The 14,753-nt window shown below is 41.1% G+C and overlaps 2 protein-coding genes across 2 annotated transcripts; one reads left to right on the top strand and one right to left on the bottom strand.

Annotated features, from left to right (window-relative positions):
* Positions 1-2,857: 2,857 nt before the first annotated feature.
* LOC116263784 (peroxiredoxin-2E-1, chloroplastic) lies at positions 2,858-3,900 on the bottom strand. Its single transcript, XM_031643564.2, has one exon. The coding sequence runs from the start codon at positions 3,747-3,749 to the stop codon at positions 3,048-3,050; it is 702 nt and encodes a 233-aa protein (XP_031499424.1). The 5' UTR covers positions 3,750-3,900; the 3' UTR covers positions 2,858-3,047.
* Positions 3,901-8,330: 4,430 nt separating this feature from the next.
* Positions 8,331-13,282, top strand: LOC116264766 (enolase). The gene is made up of 17 exons (XM_031645147.2): positions 8,331-8,490; positions 9,303-9,366; positions 9,621-9,685; positions 9,942-9,989; positions 10,078-10,164; positions 10,243-10,323; positions 10,807-10,908; positions 10,996-11,076; positions 11,155-11,229; positions 11,332-11,394; positions 11,499-11,576; positions 11,866-12,060; positions 12,180-12,230; positions 12,324-12,412; positions 12,496-12,547; positions 12,645-12,701; positions 12,959-13,282. Exons 1-17 carry the CDS (start codon positions 8,422-8,424, stop codon positions 13,037-13,039), a joined length of 1,338 nt encoding a protein of 445 aa, XP_031501007.1. The 5' UTR covers positions 8,331-8,421; the 3' UTR covers positions 13,040-13,282.
* The last annotated feature ends 1,471 nt before the right edge of the window (positions 13,283-14,753 follow it).

Raw genomic sequence — 14,753 nt, 5'->3', positions numbered from 1 at the left:
TCTATAGAATAGTGACACATTGTTGCCGTTGCTAAACTGCCCCTTAGATACACAGTCTGTTCTTGTACTAACTGCAACCCAACTTGGTACAGATCTAAAGACAGTCTATGAAAGAATCGAATCCATTATAATGTCAAAGCGCTGAATCAGTCTATCCTTGATACGAAATGATCCCATTTGACTGCAGAAAATGAACTGGTAATTTAGTGGAGACTGGAGGAAGTTGCAGGAATAGAAGAAGATAAGAAACTTTTGACCTTCTGAACTTTTACCGACTTCATCTACTTGATCTTCAGAGTTCCCGCTGCACAAGTTCAATCCCCAGTTTGAAATATAGTGAAACTTTCGTTGGTACTCTGCTAAAGCAGATGGACCTCACAATATTTCAGGCCTTGGGGATCGATTATCAGGGGCGACATGACATGAGGACTGGTATCCAGATTGGATTTGAAACAGCTGAAAAATGCAAACTGAAGGTGGCAATGCTTGATCCATTTTAAGCTGAGCTTTGTCAGGCAACAGATTTGTTACTTTGCAGCAGTGAATGCAGATTAGGTCGCTTCAAGGGCTGAGTGAGTTAGCATAGATGGTTGGGCAGAGGTGTGTTAGAAGGCCATGCGCATCTTTTAATTGAAAGATTACAAATGAGCCAGATCAGATATGAAGCTCCAGTCATTCTATTGAGGAGCCCTTTCTTTAGCAAAAAGTTGCAAGGAAAGCAGGCAAGGTTCCAAAGGGGTCAGGTGCAAATCAAAGTTCTACTTATCTTCTGATAGAACTTCTTGGGCAAATATATGTGGGACAGACTTTGAGCATCTTCCTTCAGCCTCAGTGTTCATATGTGTGCATTTGTTTCATTCCTCTCTAAATGGAGAGGTTAATGAGAAATGTTTGTAGGCTGTGACTTCAAGCCCATCCTCTACCTCTGACTGAATCTAAGCTCTCTTTCTTTTGTCAAATATCTGGAAGAAAAAGGCACAGAACCGAACGGATCACTGATCAGACTTCTGTGTGGCTGACCTTAAATTGCATAGGTTTTTTCTAAGGTATTTCACCGAGAGGATCACCCCTCGTCAGCTGATCCATCCTTGCAGTAGAGATGGCATTCACCCTCTGGACCTATGTCTTGGTTGAAATGTTGAGATCTTCTGACAGTTTCAGCATAATAAAGCACTCTCACATCTCAAATATTCCTCAAGCTTTTCAGCTTACGAGCATGAAAACCATGTTCTGCCAAAACTGTCTTTCAATTCTCGATCTGTCAAGACCTTTTCTTATTAAAAAGGTTGCAGCACAACAAAGGATGCTCGTACTGGGTGTATGCGACACCGTATGTGAGTCATCCTGTAGGCATGTCCACTTTTTCAGTCCCAGCACTTGAGGTGGAGCAGAGAACTATGTTGGAAACAGGACATGTGAATGGGCAGCCTTCATAACCAGTATTTGTTCATTAAAAGAAGAGAGGCAAAATCTCCTTAATACTGTGTGATGGGTGTTCTAAATCATAGAACATTTTACCATAAGCTGAGACATGCTACCACATGGAATCAACTCTGCAAGATGAATAAGAAAAGCACGTTCCCTACACTAAGAGGATCAACTAGCCATGTTCTAGAGAAAGCTTTTAACTATCTTAATCACAACTAATATATCCAAAGAAACAACAGCTCTAAAAAGAATGATGAGGGCCCCAAGAATGAGCTACCTAACATGGGTATATAAGAATGGCAGGAGTACCCGCTTTGGTACGGCAGTTTTGAAATGCAGGCACGCCAGACCGTCTGGATACCTTTTGAATTGTGTTTGGGGGACCCAATTCAGTCTAAAATTTTAAGTGGAAGGCTCCACCTTTCACTTATTTTGTCATTGTTTCTAATTTTAATTTAACTAGATTACATGCATGAATTAATGAACTCATAAACCATGTTGTAAGCTGTTTGATGCATTTATAGATTCTTCTGGTTCGATTCTGTGGGTCATGAAGAACCTTGATGGGGAGACAACAAAAGAGAATGCTCCAAGGTTACCAAGAGAAGCTTAAATAATTAGTTCAATGCCCAACAAGGCTAACAAAGTGTTGTGTTGCATCACAACCGCACAGCAAATAATTACTAGATACAGATAAAACAACGCACACAATACCTCGCAGACAATTGCCGGGAGCAGAAATGGCTGAACATAGAAACAGGGACTTTGACATAACAATTGCAACAAGCACAACCAGAGATAAAAAGATTATAACTCTTGTGGATGGTACTCACAATGGTCAAGGAAGGAACTGTTTGACTTCAGTCCTTGGGGATGATGAGCTTCCCGGCGAAGAAATACGGCTGTACCACTGCCCATTTTCCTCTCTTATTTAATTTCATTCTTCAGTTTTCTCTTTTTTCCCCTCTTCTACTGCTAATTATTTTTCAGTGGGTATTGTATCAGTTAGAAATGTATTTCCAAGGTAAGTAAAAAAGGGAAGCTACATCGCTCGCTCCACTTCAAGTCCATTCATTGAGCATAGACTGACATGCTCAAGATGTTGATAGCCTCTCGTTGAGATGGTAGAGACTCGAGAGATGTTTCTTCCAAGATTGTGCAACCTGCCCTGTAGGAACCTCTTTCTACCTCCCAAATAAAGAATTCTTTCATATTGAACTGCTGACTGGAGTCGAAGCGCAGTAACAGGTGAAGAAGAAGAGATGGAGGAAAGAAGCGGACAACTTCTTTTTTTCTGTTCAAGGGAGGCCGGTCGGGGTCCCAGAACCGACCAAAACAACGGTACAGTCCTCACAAACCATCGAACTCATTTCAAAGACGAAATGCACATGCTATAAGCTATTGGTTACCGCATCCACACTATGTAATCTCTACTCCAACAACTCATGCTGAAATTTCAAAAAGATGGCATCTCTACAAAAGAGGTATTAAAGCATCCGCTAAAATCCTACAGAGTGTAGCATCCTTTTATTGGGTAAAAAAGAAGAAGAAAAAGAAGAAGCCATCATGTGGCTATGTTCATAGTTCATACCACACCCTGAGCAACGCCTCCTCATCTCTCAGAGTGCTTTCAGAATCTCCTCCGCGCTACTGACCGAGAAGGCACCACCCTCTTCCAAATTCAGTATCTTGACGACCCCATCCTCCGCCAGAAGAGCGTACCGCCTAGACCGCACCCCCAAACCCACCGGCTTATCGCTGAGATCCAGGGTAACCCCCAAAGCTCTGGTGAACTCCCCATTCCCGTCCGAAAGGAATAGCACCTCGTCCCCCACCTTCAGATCGGCCTTCCACGCCTGCATCACGAATGCATCGTTCACGGAGATGCAGGCGATGGTGTCGACCCCCTTCGCCTTCAGCTCGCCGGACTTCTCGACGAAGCCCGGGACGTGCTTCTGGGAGCAGGTGGGCGTGAACGCGCCGGGCACGGCGAAGAAAACCACCTTCTTCCCGTTGGTCAAGTCGGACACAGTCACGGTCTGAAGATCGCCATTGCCGTCGAAGTAGGACAATGTGGCATCCGGCAGCTTGTCGCCGACGGAGATGGTCGCAGAGATGGCGGTGGAGGATGAAGAAAAGGAGAGGGTTCGGGTGGTAGAATGAAGAGGCCTAGGAGGACGGCGGTTTAGGCGGAGGGCGGTGGCTGGGAATGTTGGGGAGCGGCTCACAAAATGGGACAGAAGAGAAGAAGAAGAAGGGAGTTTGGGGACTACGACTCTGTTGGTGAAGCAGAGAGCTGCAGCGGTGGCTTGGGACGCCATGGATTCACAGTAGAGAGAGAGCGAGCGAGCTAGGTATCACCTGGCTACCTAGCTTATCAGATAGAAGACCACCACATGGACGGTGAAGAGAGAGCGGCGGCGCAGAGAAAACGAGTGATATGCGTATTATTATCCCCGCAAATGTGGAGAGAGCCGCTGGGAAACCAAACCACCGCCTCTTTAAAACTAACGAGTGTTTTGCCAATGTTTAGTAGAAACATGGACTGATGGACACGGTGTTTTATGTTTTATAAATTTGTCTTAATTTTTTAAACAACTTTATCAAATACCCACAAAATATTTCAACAGCCAAATAATTCATTCCAACACGTTTGATTACTTCTGATTTAAAATCTATAGATTTACCATTCATAGTAAAATCCATTCATAGTCATCGAACTAAGGAACCTAAGTTAGATCTAAGATCTATACTTAAAATCTTTTTTTTACTTCCTTATGTTGAATTTAAAATTGGAGGGGAGAAGGCTTCATTTTCAATTTATGGTTTTCAAATTTTTAAAAATCTCTAATGCAAAAATTGAAAAAACTCTACTCCAACAAATTGAAAAAAAAAAATTACATTAAAAAAATTGAAAATTTGAATGCATGCCAGAAACTTGTGGCACCGCCGGAGTTGAAAATAATAGGTATGCCTTAAAAGCTGTCGCGAGAGACTTTGATGTTAAACAAGGACCGAAATTAAACCTGTTTGCCCTTAATGAAATCACTCCAAGAGACTCACCAAGCCTTCCCATACGACTCGTCTTACAATTCCTTGCACTAAATCGCAGTCCACAACTCTCTTTCAGTGTTCTTCTAAGGCGACTCTGTTCATCAAAGTGAGGTTAGATGAAAAGACAAGGTAGCTACCAACTAAACTAAAGCGACTTTTAGCTTGTGGGGTTTCCATTTTCTTGTTTTGGTGCATGGAATCAGATGCTTGTTAAAGAAAGGGAAATGAAATGACTTTGAACAGAGAGTTGCAAACGTCAACAATCCACGCTCTTTCCATTCCATCCCCGCCAAGCATAACGACGTTTAAGGCACGTCTCTACCTTTGTTCAATCTATCTATATATATATATATATATATATATATATATATATGAGAATGAGATGTATTTTGTAAAGGTTGTCAAAATAATTATGTTTGTTCTTTTTTCTCCATAAAATTTACTCTAGACATCGAACTTTCATGATTTTTTGTATTCCGGCGAAATAAGAAATGCAAAGTGATGATAAGTAATCACCAAGTTGTATATGACAAAATCCAGCGTATTAAGACTTACTATGAAAAGAATCATGTATGAGAGTTTTCAGATCTCTATGTCCTACGTTGTTTTAATAAAATTTCACCATAGAAATGCAACCTTTGTTAATGTTGATTTGATATGAATCAATCATGGAGTGACTGGAATCTGGCACACATAGGATTCTACACGTCAATGCATGCGTTTCAAAGATCAAAATTTTCAAGTCAACTAAAAAAAAAATCAGATTTACTTGTAAAACTTCAACAAAGCCGTTTATTTTAGATGAGAGACGAAGGGACTGACATATGACCTTCTAGATCAAGCTTTTTATAGAATCCCAACTGCTAACAACTTCAAAAAAAAAAAAAAAAGCAAGCATGTGCAGTCTTTCATAAAGAAATTTTCATAATAATATATGACGTTATATCCTAAAGAATTTTGAGTGCATAAACAGCTTCTTGCTTACAAAGTACGCGATATAAACTTCTGCAGTCTTAACAAAAATCGGCTGGAATCGGTTGATCCGGATGGGAGACGCATTAAGCGAATCGGCGTGCTACCAAATTATTCTGAATCCGATTTTCATGCCAGGATTTATTTTGAAGCAGAACCCATTACTTATTATAATCGTTGCACATCTTTCTCTTTAAAAAGAAAACATAGAAAAAATAAGCAATAGACGGTTGAGAGAAAAATAAGATAAAAATGGTATAAACTGATATTAAAACAAACATATCAATTATTTTGATAATCTTGATTAAATGGTTGATGACTTTGAAAATGTAAAATTACCATTCTTTTTTATATATAAATAAATTATATATATACATATAGTATGAAATAAGTGTGAAGAATCTGATGGACTTATCAATTTTTTATTTTTTAATTAGAATGTGCCTCAGCACATCGTGGGCGTACATCAGCAGGTATCAAATCCAGGCCCCTTCCTTGCCACAGTCGACACTTGGACCCCCTTTTTATTGCTATTCTTTGGCGTTTACTTTGCTTTTATCGTAAATGATACAATATTGGAAGCGTGAACAGGTGATGCAGGCCTTCCACCTTCTCCGTCATCCTTCACGATCCTTCTTTCTCTTTTTTTTTTTTTCATATTCATTCCTAACTAGAAGCCAACCTTGTTTTCTATACATTTACTGACGGGTAGCCATGGAAGACCTGCCAAGGTGATGCAGCAGATGATGCAACTTATACTGTTTGTCGTGCTTCATCATTGGTATGCACATCTGGGGCGTGCTTGGAAGTTAGGGGATCTTACCTACTCCCCGCTTCTCATGTTTCTAGTTTTTCTTTTATATCTCCACAGAGATTTGATAGTTTATGTTGGCATTAAATGTCTATTTGTTCTTTGGGGTTTACATTCTGGGATCATCTTCATCTATATCCACAAAGTATGTGTGAATTAGCTTTCAAAACTTTGGTATACCAAATACCTTGAAGGGAAGGAAAAAAATAATTCAGATCATCTTTTCTTTCCTGCTCATGGATGAATCCACCCAGTTTGGTTATCCGCCACAGAAAAGTTAGAAATGTAAAATCATTTCTAACGCCATGTTGATAACATGTCAGCCTAACACAAGTTGGCGTCAATTGATATAGGCCGAACCGGCACGATTCACATCAACCGATACGGCTCCATACATGTAGAGAGAGAGGGAGAGAGATTGAACATTTCAAAGCAAGACAAATCTTAGCAAGATAAAGCAAGATAAATCTTACAGTTTACACCAGCACCTCCAAAACAAGATAAATCTTACAGTTTACACCAGCACCTCCAAAACAAAAAGTCTAAGCCGACTGATATTTAAGGAGAGAGACTCTTACTAGCGAGACCTCAGTTCGAATGGGAATCCGCTAAGAATATTCTGTCTAGATCTTCCACAGCCATTATAACCGCTACATTGCTCAAAACAGTGGAGCACCTAGTATAGTCCTCTGCACCTTCATCCTCCCTGCCCCCACCATGCGCCCATTCGATGAGAAACGAAAATGTCTTTACCTTGGAGAATACCGATTCTACTGCTGAAAGAAGTTTTACAGAAACGTGATACTGTTGATTGCTTTACGTCTAAACACTGGAAGAAACCATAAGAAACAATAAATGGCAGATTTTCAATGGTAAAACCAGCCATCGCTTTTGACAAACACAGAAAAAAAGAAAGATGCATGAAGCCCAAGGGCGAGCTTCTTCTTTGCAGACATGAAGGAAGCTGATTTTTCAGAGGCCCGGTTGCGGAAGCAGCTTCTTTGAAGTCTCTAAATTCGACTCCCTAGATTTTTAAGTTCCCAAAGAGCTCACGGTTCCCAGAGTGTCATGACAAGAAGAGTGGGATCCTTAGACGTGGTGTCTCTACAGTAGCTTCCCATGTGTCTTCAATTTCAACAGCTTTCAATAATTCTGTGGACTCTTCTGGAAAAGTGTGGCAGCCTTTTTCAGGTGGATGAATCTCGCGGCGGACGACAGAGCTTCGACTACACAATTTTCTATATGGTTTTTAGTTCAAGGGGAAAACAGACGGCTGTTCAGAATCATTAACTTTTAAGTGGTATTGCAGTTTTGCATCGAACAGGTCCTTTTAAAATGAATCTCGTTTCCCCTAAGTTTGAAACAAGTGATTTCTTCCCAGATCAATGAGACGAGAACTCGACAAGTTTCTTTTATACACCATTTTGCTGCAATCAATGCCAAAAGAATCTTATTAGCCATTTTATTCACTACCCATTTCACATAAGTTCACAAACTGATAACATAATTCATTTTCCATTGGAGATCAAATTGCCTTTCTTCTTCCCCTTCACCATTCACCATTGAATACAAAAGAAAAGAGGGAAAAAAGAAAATCCAAGGAGGTCTGCTACCGAAGAGGAATGGTACAGTAACAAACACAAACTTTTTCAGGTCACCATTAAAACCCCCTAAACAATTTACAGGAAACGAGAGAGACCATTAATATCTTTCCACATGAAGGCGGAATTCATTGTAAATGAAAAAAAATGATACCAAAATAATAAAAAAATGCTGAGATATTTTTCCCCGGGATGCGGCAGATCGGTGGAGGGCAAGAAGGTCATTAGGAAAGGGAGACCAGGGAAGGGCCGGCAGCACATGGAAATATCAAAATTCCATTGTTTGTTGCAGAAAAAGAACGGAGAGAAAAAAGGAAAAAACGATATTCAAAAACAAGTGGCGCAGCATTTTTAACGGCATGGATTGCCCCGATTTCGGTCCTCGTACTCCATCGGACGGCCACGTATAGGGCTTCACATGGGAAGCCCCGCGGCCTCCTCCCTACAAATAAGTACCCCACTCTCTTCGTTTCGCCTGCGCTCGCGCTCTGTGAGAAAGACTTTCTCCTTCCGCTTCCCTTCTGTCCCTCTTTGGCATTCGATCTAGAAGTTTCCATGGCACCCCACATCGTCTCCATCAAGGCTAGGCAGATCTTCGACAGCCGTGGCAATCCTACGGTCGAGGTTTGTCTGCCTTGCTTGCTTCCTTGCTCTCTTTCGCCGGCGCCGGATTTGTGTCTTTTGGATCGTTGGTCTGGTGACGAGACGATCTGTAGGTTAGGCGAAGATCTGTTGGGTTTTCCTTCTTTTTCTCTGTCTTTATTTTTTTTTGCTTTCTCTGGATTTTTTTTTTGGGTTGTCTTTTTCTCATCTCTATTGAGATTGGGATTTTGGCTGTCGTACCGGTCCTTTTCTATGCTGCTCTTTGTCTTGGGTTTTATTTGTTGAGTTATAGTTTTCCTTTTCCGTTTGAATCGAGATGGTCGAGCAGATCGGTTGGTTAACGGATCCGGGTGAGATTTGATGGGTGGTGGAAGTTGAAGCTTTAGCTTATGAATCCGACTCCACTCCCTGATACCCTGATCTTTTTCGTTCTCCTCTACTTTGGTGTCACCAATATGGGATTTTTCAGTGTGTTTTTGTTTTCAGTCGAAAGTTTATTTTCCGGAAAATGGACGTTTAGCCTCAATATGGGTTCGGTTGCTAGCTAGTTATTGTGATTAGATGCGTGAGACATCGTATGATTTCTTTAAATGGATGATGAAATGGATATTCTGGAGGGCTTTCTGTTGTTTACCCATCTGAAACTTACCAATGAAAACCGGTCTTTCTCCTCTCTCGTTTGAGCGATAGATGGTCGCTACCCATAAGTGCCCCTTTTAGCATTATCTCTTCGGGAAGACGATGAGATGATTCCATCTTGTGCCAGTTGTTTGTGGTATGCTATTTCTTTTCCATATTTAATGAGTCACTTGGCTTTTGGTCGCACATTTCAGGCGGATTGTTTACTCAGTGATGGAACATTTGCCAGAGCTGCAGTCCCAAGTGGGGCGTCCACAGGTACTAACGGAGCTTTAAAAGTTCTTCGCTCGCTGAATCAAATATTATTTATCGAGTAATTTTTACTGAAAACATGAAGTTAATTAAATGTTCTGAAACTATGCCCTTGTATTGGTCTCTGTTTTTATTGTTGTTCCGATGCCTTCTGTGACCTTTTTGTCTGTGCCGTCTGTTGTTCTCTGGCCTTGGATGGTTTTGGAACTTTTCTCACATGATCGTATCGTTTCTATTGTTCTGTAACTTTTAACGTTTAGGTATCTACGAAGCCCTTGAACTTAGGGATGGAGGTTCTGATTATCTCGGCAAAGGTGTCATGAAGGTTAGTTATCTCGTCGACAATTCTCCTTGCTAGGTATCCATCTCCGGCATTGAACGGCTGCTTGACGAAAGTCTTTGTCAAAACTTGCTGACAAATGCGTCCATTAGGAGATCATGGCTTCATATTCCTATTTTTTGTTTTATTTTCTGAAATTTTGCTTGTGCGAATGCTTTATATAAGTGTGAATTTTTTTTCCCTCTTTGCCTATGTTACTTTATTTTTGCTGTAAGCTAAAAAAAATTCTTTTATAATGCAGGCTGTTGACAATGTCAACTCGATTATTGCACCTGCTCTCGTCGGAAAGGTTCCTTGCTACTGTCTTTATACTTATTGTCTTTACATTTTATGTTTCCTGGTTTTGACATATATATATATTGAATTGGGATTTGCAGGACCCTACAGATCAGACAGGCATTGACAACTTCATGGTGCAGCAACTTGATGGAACAGTAAATGAATGGGGCTGGTGCAAACAGAAAGTGAGATAAGTTTCCATTATGTTGCAGCTGCGAAATTTAGTTGTGGACTAAACTGAATTTTACTGTTAACTTTTTCAGCTTGGTGCAAATGCCATACTAGCCGTTTCCCTCGCAGTCTGCAAAGCTGGGGCTAGTGTGTTGAAGATCCCCTTGTACAAGGTAACTTTGATAACAGTAAAAAACGGGGCCTAGTGTGTTTAGGTCCGTTTTATATGTTAATAAAAACGACTAGTTTTGTAATTTTTTCTGTCTTTTTTCACTAGGAGCCACTGTTTGAATTGTTGCTTCTCTAGTTTTGGTGGGTGGTCGGATGGTACTTTATAGTTTCTTCATCTGTTCACACATAGTTCTGAATTGTTTACGGGAACCGTTCTATCTGTTGACGAACCATATTTAGCTAGCCATTAAATCTGATTTCCTGAACGGGAGCCTATTTTTGTTATATTTCACATCTGTCAGAATGCGAACGAGAAGCCTTAGATGTGTTAGCCTTTGTAGCTTGCATATTCTTTGAATACCTAAAATGTTCTTGTTAGCCTGCTTGCATCAGCAGTTGATTATTATAACCATTTTGTTGAGATTAGCCTTCTTGATGTTGTAATCTTGGCAGTCAGAAGCTTATTGTTGTGACTTATAATGCAGCACATTGCCAACCTTGCTGGCAACAAATCTCTTGTATTGCCTGTCCCTGCCTTTAATGTCATCAATGGTGGTTCGCACGCTGGTAACAAGCTTGCAATGCAAGTACGTCTCTCATTCTTGCTGTCTTTTTCCTTCTCTCTCAAGGGTTTCCCTTTACTTTTGCTTAGTGGCATTGTTTTGTGGTTCAAGGAATTTATGATCCTTCCTGTTGGAGCGTCCTCTTTCAAAGAGGCCATGAAGATGGGTGTTGAAGTATACCACAACTTGAAGGTGATATTGGACATATTCTTTGATTTTCCGCCGTTCTGGTTGAGATGTCCTTCAAACTAATGTTGTATATTCTTGCAGTCCGTCATAAAGAAGAAATATGGCCAAGATGCAACTAATGTCGGGGATGAAGGTGGCTTTGCTCCTAACATCCAGGTGAGCAAGTTCCCTCTCATTCTCTTTTTTCCTAGTTCAGACGTGGAACCGGTTTTTTATTTGTGCCTTGTCTTCTGACTCGTGTCATTGGTTGAATTCCAGGAAAACAAAGAAGGCCTTGAATTGCTCAAGACTGCCATTGCCAAAGCTGGATACACTGGGAAGGTCTGTCTTCTAGTTTGCCTGTATCTTCTGATGTGCCTATAAAATGTCTCTCGATTCTTTTGGGTTTGCATTGCAGCCATGCTGATGTGATCTTTTATCCTTAGGTTGTGATTGGGATGGATGTCGCCGCATCTGAATTTTATCGTGAGGATAAGACCTACGATCTGAACTTTAAAGCAGAGGTGGGAATTTGCTCTTGTTTTTCTCAACTGATTTTTCTAAATTCGACTGTGAATTTCATGTTGAATATATGACCGACGATCGGGAGCCCAAATCCGAGCTTGGACATCCTTTCAGCCACCCACACCCCCCTCCTAAAAAACAAAAAAAACTTTGTGTCCGGTGCTTTTATGTGTCCTTTTGCCTTTTGCTTACGTCTTAGAGTTGCTATAACTCGGGGAAGACCTTATTTCTGTTTCTGGTTTTGCGTTTGTGCATTTCATTTCTAAACTAAAACTTGTCCTTCTCCAGAACAATGATGGATCTCAGAAGATATCTGGAGAAGCATTGAAGGAACTGTACAAGTCATTCGCTACTGAATATCCGATCGTGTCAATTGAGGATCCATTCGATCAGGATGACTGGGTACACTATGCAAAAATGACATCTGAGATTGGAGCCAAGGTTCAAATCGTTGGGGATGATCTCCTTGTGACCAACCCTAAGGTTAGCACTTGTTTTTTTTTTTTTGCCCAGTAGGCCATTACACCTCTCGCAGACTTTCAGTTAATTTGAATGAACTTGCTTCTTTGACGTGCCTTATGTCATGATCTTTTAACTTGCAGAGAGTTGAGAAGGCTATCAATGAGAAAGCTTGCAATGCTCTTCTCCTCAAGGTAATGGCGCTGTTAATACCTCCGATGTAATTAATGCAGTGAATTCGAATATCTGATTGGGCCTTCATTCACTGAGTACCCACTTTGGTTCAGGTTAACCAAATCGGAACGGTAACTGAGAGTATTGAAGCTGTAAGGATGTCCAAGAGAGCTGGCTGGGGAGTTATGGCCAGCCACCGCAGGTCTGTGAAAAGGATTCCCTGCCCTCCCTTTTTTCTTTTCTATGTGGCCTACATCTGTTCTTCTGACTAATGTACTATGGCAGCGGTGAGACGGAGGACACTTTCATTGCTGATCTCTCTGTTGGTTTGGCCACGGTAAGTTCTAATCCATGCCTTTCTGTGTCCTAAACTCCTGCATATTTCAAGTTATTTGACAGTTTACACTGATTCCTTCTTGTCCTGTGTAAACCAGGGTCAAATCAAGACTGGAGCTCCTTGCAGGTCAGAGCGTCTGGCAAAATATAACCAGGTAATTATTGGCCCCGCTTGTCTCTCATAACTAAACCCAAGCTTCAACCTTTCACCTCTTGTAGTTAGCTAGGTCGTCCTCCTAGTTTGGTTCATGATCTAAGGAACCCTGAAGGCAGTTTTTGTTTTTCTTTCCTATTTCTTGTTTTACTTGGGTTTCATACCTCCACGCTTCACCTGTGATGTGACCTATACGTTCACATTTTTCTATGGTTAATCAAGAATTCCTCAATTATCTTGTGCTTTTATTTTTGACAGTTGCTCCGCATTGAAGAGGAACTCGGAGCCGAAGCTGTTTACGCTGGGGCCAAGTTCCGCATGCCTGTGGAGCCTTACTAAGCACATCCCTAGCAACAAATGCCGGTTGGTGGTTGTTGGGATCGCGCCGGAGGAGTTAGTTCGATCGAAATTTTGCTTTGGAAAATAAGAAAAAAATCGTAGTGTAGGTTGTGCTTTTCAATAACTTAGAAAGAGTGAGACTTGTTTCTTTTTTGGCGTGATGGGACAGAGAAGCGGATTGAGCGGTATGGTTTTCGTTATATGATATAACATATATCCATATGTTATCTGGTTTATCCATAATTTTGTTTCCTGCTTTTGCTCCCAACTTCTCGATGTTCTTCAATCCTTGTAATGTGGATGTTGCTTGGTACGGCCTATGTGTTTGTTTTGCAAAAGCTGGGATGTAAGTTCACATGTATCGCTTCGTGGTGGCACGTGTGAGGTGTTCGATGTGCCATGCATTTCTTTTAGATTTTTCTGGTTCGGTTTCCGAAGTCTGCTGCCAACAACTCTTCACTAAGAATTAGCGGCCGTCTGTGAGGCTTGGTTGATGTGGCTAGACACGAAGTAACGGTTGCACCTAAAATGAATAGGAGGAGTCTGTTAAAGTTTGGCCAGCGGGGTTATGGCTTCAACTGTGCTGTGACCTGTGGTTGGACGGACGGTTCACAGCATGGGCTTCGGGGGTTTTTGTTCTGATATTTCCGTTCAGGTACGCCGGCTCACACGTTCAAGTTTCTTGGGCCAGAGAATGACTTTGCCCTTTTCGGGACACGTCTCCAGAAAAACTTGATGCAAGTGAGAACTCTCCGATGGCTTGTTTATAATCTGGTTGGATCAAAACTTGAAATCAATTCTATTCCTATAGACGACACCACATGCTTTCTTGGTAAATCAAAGAAGGGCAGCCAACAAAAATAATATCCCCACGTTCCCATCTCTAATGGGTTGAAAAAGATTCCGCCATCAAAGCCGAGTGGCTCCACCCAAAAGAACCCTCTTAACTCAGTTGGCAATTTGACATTAGGAAAAAACAAGTTCAACCGGTTGGGGAACTACAAGCGTTATATCTTGTCAGCGTCAGGTTAGCATTCAGGGGAACACAAAGTGTGCGGCACAAATTTAAGGTGCGGAACGAGTAGTTGGCATTCGGCCTACGAAACAAGGGCTATCTACTTAACAAACAGAGAATTTATTTGCTAGTAAAGGTGCATAACGAGTAGTTGGGTATTCGGCTTATGATGGGTCAGTCTTGGAGCTACTTGACACTTATATATATACGACTCACATTTTCATATATTTTTGTTTTGTTTTATTTATATCCCAATCTTTTCCATGCCGATATGGCTCAGTTAGAAACTCTTGGCGCAATGCGGATGCTTCTCTTAGAAATTATTCATATTTCTTCGATAGCTCTCTTAAAAACTATTGACACGTTATATTAAAATATAAAATGTTACGCGTTTCAAAAATGGGTTGACATCAAATCAGGTACTAACGGGTATAAAATTGACGAACAGGCCTATGTTGGGCTTAGGCCGCCGACAAGGGTTTGTTGAGTCTTGGTCTGGTCCCTTGCTGACTTTAGACAGAATGCAAAAGGCACCATTTTCGTGCCACCAAACCAATCAGCTATGTTTTAAACTAACCCACAAAATTCATTTTTTAATAGTAAAAAATAAGCCAAATCAAAAATGCTAAGAGGCACACTAATATTGCAAAAGATACCCGTGTAGTTCAGTGGGCAGCTATCTATGGGCTGGTACGTACA

The sequence above is a fragment of the Nymphaea colorata genome, chromosome 11 (genome assembly GCF_008831285.2).
Source record: "Nymphaea colorata isolate Beijing-Zhang1983 chromosome 11, ASM883128v2, whole genome shotgun sequence".
NCBI lineage: Eukaryota > Viridiplantae > Streptophyta > Magnoliopsida > Nymphaeales > Nymphaeaceae > Nymphaea > Nymphaea colorata.
Note: the sequence above shows the minus strand (reverse complement) of the source record. Positions and strands in the feature narration are given on the sequence as shown.